This window comes from Triticum aestivum, chromosome 2B (assembly GCF_018294505.1).
Source record: "Triticum aestivum cultivar Chinese Spring chromosome 2B, IWGSC CS RefSeq v2.1, whole genome shotgun sequence".
In the NCBI taxonomy this organism is placed as follows: Eukaryota; Viridiplantae; Streptophyta; class Magnoliopsida; order Poales; family Poaceae; genus Triticum; species Triticum aestivum.
The window spans coordinates 677342799-677350154 of NC_057798.1; the positions used below are offsets into that span (position 1 = coordinate 677342799).

General features: G+C 49.7%; 1 protein-coding gene and 1 non-coding gene across 2 annotated transcripts; both read left to right on the top strand.

The window, feature by feature from the left end:
- Nucleotides 1–4900: 4900 nt before the first annotated feature.
- LOC123046662 (uncharacterized) lies at nucleotides 4901–7350 on the top strand. Its single transcript, XM_044470066.1, has 3 exons — nucleotides 4901–5345; nucleotides 5602–5660; nucleotides 5816–7350. Exons 1-3 carry the CDS (start codon nucleotides 5079–5081, stop codon nucleotides 5919–5921), a joined length of 432 nt encoding a protein of 143 aa, XP_044326001.1. The 5' UTR covers nucleotides 4901–5078; the 3' UTR covers nucleotides 5922–7350.
- Nucleotides 7090–7152, top strand: LOC123047879 (small nucleolar RNA snoR101). The gene has a single exon (XR_006423190.1). It is a non-coding gene; the product is annotated as a small nucleolar RNA snoR101 (small nucleolar RNA).
- Nucleotides 7351–7356: the final 6 nt, after the last annotated feature.

The following is a 7356-nucleotide window of genomic DNA, read 5'->3' on the forward strand; positions in this document are numbered from 1 at the left end:
AAAACAATAGCCGCCTCTCGCCGAGTAGTGCCGGTCCTGCACTGATGAAAATCCTTTAAATAGCTTGCTTAACTTTTAGCCTGCAGTTGGTCTCTGCATCAACTGGGGCAACGAGATGGGCTCGCATGGTGGACTTGCTTGGATGCGGGGTGGCTTATTACGACGCGCCTGACGCATGCAGACTCGACGCCTCTACCCGGTGAAACAATCCCCAGACCCCCGCCACGAAAGAACGAGCAAGGTGAGCTGCCCTGGGTGCGTCCTCGGCCACTAGAGTTCCCCGGCTGGTGTGACTGGCATTCAGTCATCCGTTGTCGTGCATCAAGTGGAATAGCAATAGCCGCCTCTCGCGGTCTCGCCGGGTAAGGCCGGTTGGGGATATGGTCGACATTTGTATTGACCGTGATGTTAGGTTGCCCTAGCGGGCCAGAGACGGGCATGGGCAGGGTAGAACAAACGCATTACGAATATAATTATTTGTAGATTATTCACGACAAAGAATTCTCAAATAGTTCACCTGAATTTTCTGTTGTGGTGGTTGCTTCTTTTCTTGGTTGCAATTGGTCTTTGTGCCAATGGCTGCTATTGATTTCTTTTGACGGTTCACTTAACTATCATTTTATGTTTAAGATAATTCACTTAATTTCTGAGTTGTAATTGGTCAATTGGTTTCTTCACAAATACTTCCTCCGTTTTTATTTACTTCGCATATTAGAGTTGACTGAAGTCAAACTTCCTAAAGTTTGACCAAGTTTATAGAAAAAAATATAAATATTTATCATAACCAATCAATAATGAATCTAATGGTATTGATTTATTATTGTATATGTTAATATTTTTGTCTATAAACTCTCTCAAAGTTTAGGAAGCTTGACTTTGACCAAAGCTAATATGTGGAGTAAATAAAAACGGAGGAAGTAGTTCTCTTGACCTCCATAGTTCGCTTACTTGCAGGTTGGAGTTCATATCTGCGCCAATTAGCGCAACTGTGTCATCTAGTCCCACGTAAAATTGCCATTTTTTGGCAAATATTTGACATTACCAACATTTAGCAAGCTAGATATATTCATACCAAACCAATTATGCTCAACAAACGGTCCAAAAACATAAGAAAAAAAGCTTAAAAAGGAAAATGGCTCTCACGGCTTGAGGTACCTCCGAACCCACGTTTCCTTGACTGCATCTCCCTCTGTTCTGTATCCACACTCGGCCAAACGACACCACTGCTTCCCTTGAATGTAATCCCTGATAGACATGAAGACATGACGAACCACATCTCCCTCCACGATCGGGTAATAGTAGCAGTACTCTGGACCTGGCACGGACGGATGGCAAAAAGGCAAGCTAGCGTCCGGACCTAATTTGTTCCAAGCCCAATTATGACCGTCAGTTGGGAGCACAGGATCGGGGCGTAGTGCAAGTGTCTGAGTCTGACAGTGCTCGATGCAGCGGCTTTGGCAACTCCAGCAAAGCAGCCTCCTGCAGCAGCTCCGGTAGACGTCTCCGACATCCAGACATGCGTCGCCCTCACACTTGAGCAGCAAGAGTCGTCCTTGCCTTAGCGTTGTGTCGGCGTGCTCAGGGTGCTCGCATGGCCTGCATCCTTCATCGCGAACCGAGGGAGCGACGAGGCTGGGGAGTTGTCGTCTTGAATGCGCGCCAGGCTCTCCTGGCACAAGACAGGGAAGGCCAAGCTGCTCCGGGGGAGCTTCAGTTGGTCCAACGAGTACATGCTGTCCAGCTCTCCTGTCTTGGCGTCGTAGTACCCTAAAGCCCGTCCGGTGTTGAGAAGGATCCTTCCATCGTTACCATCGTCTATCTCCACCGGCATTACCACCTGACCCTTCGCGAGAGAATAATCAGGATGTTCGTCGAGGCATATCTTGTACGCACCAACCCACGAGGACATGTTCTTGGGCATCGTCCATATGACCATCTCTCCCGCACTAGCGTCCACGGCCACGAGCGAGAGCATTCCCTTCAGCTCGACAAGAAAGGCGTGGCGACGGTCATTATTCAAGCTTGGTTCACACGGAAGGACGTTGAATTCACGGGTGGAGATGTCCAAGGCAACGATGACTCGCTCGTGTCCGGGCTCGCTCGTCCAGTAGAGTGTCCCATCGACATGCGCTGGTGGCATATCGCTCACCATCCTCGGCGGCTTACCAATGCAGTTCCACTGCTTCTCGCTGCTCGTTTTGATCACGCAAGCCAAGGTTCCGTTGATGTATCCTATCTCGACGGCCACATGCTCTCCAGTTGACTGGTCGAAACCGAAACCGATGTTTCTACCAACCGAAAATGCGTGACGGCGTTCATGTCCAGCCGGTGTGAAGTGTGATTTGCCATGCCTTCCCAGACACTTGATGGCACGGGTGCATGGGTTGCACATAAAGTCATCAGTGTTGGTGCTTATCAAGTTGAGCCCGTGGCATGGTTTGGAGCATATGACCTTATCGTTGACAAGAGTGTCGGCAAGAGCGGGGCTTGCAGCTTCAAGCCAATTTCCCACCGTGGTAAATTCAAAGAAAGCACGCCGTGGACGGCCATTACTGGCCATCAAAATCCTCTTCGGCCTCTTCATTGACATGTGTGATATAATAAAACTCTCACTCTCGATGAGTGAGCGCCACTGTCTGCATACCAACATGGAATGAGCTATAGACTTGACCGGAAGTCGCGCTAGGATCTTGGTAACTGCCGATAATACCTCCTTATCTCGACTATTTGCCCCCTCAACCTGGACTACATTGTCCTCGTAGAGACCAAGCCAAAGCGCGGCAGCTGCCTCCTTTCGGCCGATCCGGATATTAGTCTTTGGAGCAGAGAAGACAAGTTGGATACCCCCCTCCTTTGGATCGTAAGCATGGACCTGGTGTTGTGACGTGGCGATCAATATCTTCTTCTTCTCCTGCTCATTGCCCGCACAACTGTCGCCGTCACTAGAGGAGCCGAGCACAGTGATGAACCGGGGGCTATGTACATCTCGTGCAAGAAGAGGTGTGACAACGATGCGGTGGTCTAGTGACCACTCATTGGCAACATGATCCCTGAGCATCCATACATCTAGCCAGCTCCTACCTTGCCCTCGTCGGCGGAGATCATGGACCAGGCACAACGAGCCTTCTAGCTCCGCTAGATGCATTGGGACCGCCGGCAAGTTCTCGTCCAATTCTTTGTACTCTGCTGCCAAGTGCACACTTGAAGGTGCGTTGAGCCGTGTGAAGGTTTCCGTGTCAACGGAGAAGCAAAGAATGGCGTCCTGGCCATCCGGGGTGTCCATGTATGCCGGGTAAGCTAGCCAGTGCAAGCATCCATTTGCAAATACCGGAGGTATCTTTGTCACGGAGTCTTCGATTCCCAAGACGGATTTTAGGATGTTGAACCCCAGGAGCTGAACGTCCTGGTTGGCCGGCCTCCACTGCTGAGTAGGATTGCAGAGGGCGTAAATATCGCACCCGAAATGCGTCATATCCTTGAAGAGATGGACCACCTTGCGCTCTTTGGTCCGATCATCGTACACCAGGCCGGCACTCGATTGCATCAAGCCACGGCGCTGCTTTGGCAAGGGGACACACTCTCCGGTGCTAGGGTTACACACCCAATAGACGCCGGAGCGGGTGTCCGAGAAGAGCATGGTGCCATGGCAGGGCTTGCTCGACAAGCACATGAAGTCGACGCGCACACGGTCGACGGTAAAGAGAGGATCCGCGACGGCGGCGCCTCGGGCGCAGGAGTAGACCGCCATGGACCCGTTGGCGTTGGGTGACGGCGCGAAGACGACGAACTTGTCCATGCGCCGGGCACGGGCACGGGCCTTGGCGGCGTAGACGTCCTTGAAGGCCGGGGAGGAGAGCAGGGCGGCCCATGAGCGGCAGACGACGCGAAACCGGAGGATGGACCTGGACGGGAGAAGCAGCAGGATCTCGGACAGGATCTCTTCCGGCAGGCTGGCCGCCGTGCATGGCGCTTGCCTGCTTCTCTTGGCAGTCGTCGGCGTGTCGGGTGCCATGCCGGAGTTACGGTGGCGACGCCAGGTCTGATTTGTAGATTGGTAATCACCCACCCTTGCCGCGTGATATACTACTAGGCTAGGTCTGATGCGATCGATTTGGAAGCCAACAAGTGCAAAACGCTTGTCTTTATATATGGGCCAAGCAGTCCGATTCCAAGTATAATTCTTTTTTTTTTTACAAAAAACAGTTCCGATTATAACTTGGAAGTCTTTTCCGATAAGGAAGGCGAATAAAGCCGGTATCTGTATCGAGAAAGTTCAGGGACCAGGCAACGCTCGCGCGTCCGGTGGATCAAGGCAAGGAAGGCGATGGCATGCCAGCATCCGTTGCCTTTTTCCATGCCAAGGCCTCCACCACGTCGATCGTCGGCGATGATTCTTACACGGAGCAGGCTGATAAAAACAAGATGGCATCGTACGTACGTACTCCCTCCTCCGTTCCGAATTACTTGTTTTGTTGCACGTATGAATGTATCTAGATGTATTTTAGTTCTAGATAGTCTACCTCGAGGCGCTGGGCGTCGGAAGGCTTGACCTCGACAAGTGGCAGACCTAGAGTCGCAGACTTGGGGTGCCACTGTTCAAAGTTTACACTTAAACAATATCATAATTTTAACAAATGATTTTAAACTAGCATAATCTTAACAAATGGTTTTAAACTAGAAACAGAATATTATTCTGTTACCCCTCGCCTTATAAGGGCGCGATGCTCCCACCTCCCGGCGACCCGCCGCGGCCCCGCCTCCCATCCTCCCGGCGACCCGCCGCGCCGCGGCCCCGCCTCCCACCTCCTCGGTGACCAGCCACTGCCCCGCCTCCCACCTTCCTGGCGACCAGTCGCAGCCCCGCCTCCCACCTTCCGACAGACCAGCCACTGCCCCGCCTCCCATCTCCCCAGCAACCAACCGCGGCCCTGCGCCCCAACTCCCCGGCGACCAGCCATGGACACGCTTCCCACCACCCTTGTGACTAGCCGTGGCCCCGCACCAGCATATCCACGCCACCTCCGACTCCTTTTTGATCTCGCTGGTAGATCTTGGGTGAAGTCCTCCGGCACCCACTGATGCTTACCAGCCACCACTCTGCCTCCTCCCCGATGGGACTACGCCGCCGCGTACACGCAGTTCATCACCGCCACCCCAGGCCGTTCAATGTCGCCGCCATGGACGAGCCCCACTCCAGCGCCATGGTTCGTGCTTCAACGCAAACACTGGAGCCTGCAGGAGGAGCCGCGAGGTCGAGAACCATCCCGCCGACCGCAGCCGCCCCGCCTTCCCGCCGACCGGCGCCGCCTCGCCCCCACGCACTACTTCCTCCGGCCCCCGTCCAGGTATGGGGCTCCACCAGTCCAACTCTTCCTCCCTTATCTGTCCGAGATCCTCCTACCATGCTCCTTCATGAACGAGCTTCAACAATCTAAACTTCTTTCCAATATCGACACCTTTACTCATGCACGCAACTAACAAATTAACCTGTCAGGTTCGTGCTGATTTGGGACTAAGATAAAAAGTTAAAAACTGGAGGCTGATGTTGACCAGGTAATTATACTGACAGGTTTGTGGTGATTTTTCGTGTTCTAACAACAGGAAAAATGGTGGATAAAAGCGCAGGTTATGTCGCTACGGGCGGCTGCCACAACTGTAAGGTACATGCTTCTAAAAATTGGCCATTTTTTTGGGTCTACATCGATGATTTGCCCTACTGGTTGTAGTGATTTTAAACAAAGGATGTAGTACTACTATGCAGTCATCGATATCTGCTACTGCTACCAAACTGAACCTAACATTGATTTGTTTTCAGTTCTATTGCGCTCAAGCATAGGGAGGGATTGACGTGTTATCGATGGATCACTGCCGGTAACTTAACTTATTGTGTCAGTTCTAGTGCCACGCTAGCTAAGGTATAAATGTACTGACTGTTCATACCTTTAATCTGTTCAGTTTGTGAACATGTATCAGTTTCAGTGTTAAAATAGGAACACAAATAAGTTAACTTTGCAAGTGCATCAGTTCACCTTGAATGAAATACAAAAGTGGACCATCAAGTTTTTCCATCATTTCGCTTATTAAAAAACAGAAAGTTGGTTGTGTAAAGAAAACTGGAGAACCAATGTCAGCCTAGAAGTTTAGGTCGTGGAGCAAGCCTGCGCAAAAAAAGGACCCATGTAGCGCTTCTCCAGGTTGTCCACTGTGTCAATGGCACTCTCTCACAGCAATCTCTCTCCTTCTCTGCTTCTGCTATTAAAATGCATACAAGTGTTGTTATGCTAATTGAGTAGCTTTTCTTGCTCTTACGGTGTTTGTGACTATTCCTGTGAGCACCATTTTGATATGCTTATTTTGTGCTCCCATGAATGTTTTTGGAGCAGTACAAATACATCATCATAGTGAGTAAAGATGTGGCACCTTGGGAAGTACTACCATTAATGTTTGGATCAAGTTCAGAACAGAAAACCCAGAAAAAAATGTGTGCAAAAGAAACATCTTGTTGGATTCTCTATGAATACATGATAATTGGCTTTAGGTTGGTACTTTCCTTGAAATGCAGTTGCTTGGTATCTCACTGGATATCCCCCCTCATTATTAGCTGATGATGTGGATGATTCTGTTTGTTTACTTAATAGGACAGGGACATTTTCCTCTCTGATTCTTGATGTGCCGCTGCCGCGGTTTGTCTACCATGCCACAAGAAACTAAAATGCTTTTCAGTTCATCTACTCCGCGATTATTTTTCTGCTGCTACAAATGTGTGTGTACTGCTACAAATGTGTGTGTGCTGCTACAAATGTGTGTGCTGCTACAAATCTGAATTTCTTGTCTAGTCATACTGATTTTCAGAAAATTATGTATTTTAGATGAGCTTTGTTTTTCTATTGTTCTGCAAAGTGGTTCTTTTGCAGCCCACTAGGTGTTGGTGCAAAATGTCAAGTTTCTTTGTGTCGGTCCATTTCAATTTAATTTTTTCAGTTTAGTTCAATTTCAATTTTGATTATTAAATTATGTACCCATGCTTGGTCTTCTGACTACCTTTCATGCTAAAAATTGTCTATTTTTTCTTTCTTAAGTGCATATGATGTCTTACACTTCATCTCTGATCTTCAGGTAAGTTTATGTGGACTCTATATCAATCCTGATGTAGAAAAATGTACGTGTGATGTCCAGTTTCTTCTTTTGGTCCAGTTCAATTCTTATGAGTCGTCCCGGCAACACGTCACACGGCCACCAACTTCCTACGATTGGGCCACACCACCACCGGCCCGTCCACAACGGTTGCTGGCAGCCGTCCAGGTTGAGAGCTGATGGTAGTTCTCTCCATGTGTCAACGGCACTTTCATGGCAATC

Coding starts and splice junctions, on each gene's coding strand:
- LOC123046662 (XM_044470066.1), top strand. CDS start 5,079: ATGCTTACCAGCCACCACTCTGCCTCCTCCCCGATGGGACTACGCCGC. Junction 5,346..5,601: donor TTCCTCCGGCCCCCGTCCAG/GTATGGGGCTCC, acceptor TTCTAACAACAG/GAAAAATGGTGGATAAAAGC. Junction 5,661..5,815: donor GCGGCTGCCACAACTGTAAG/GTACATGCTTCT, acceptor ATTTGTTTTCAG/TTCTATTGCGCTCAAGCATA.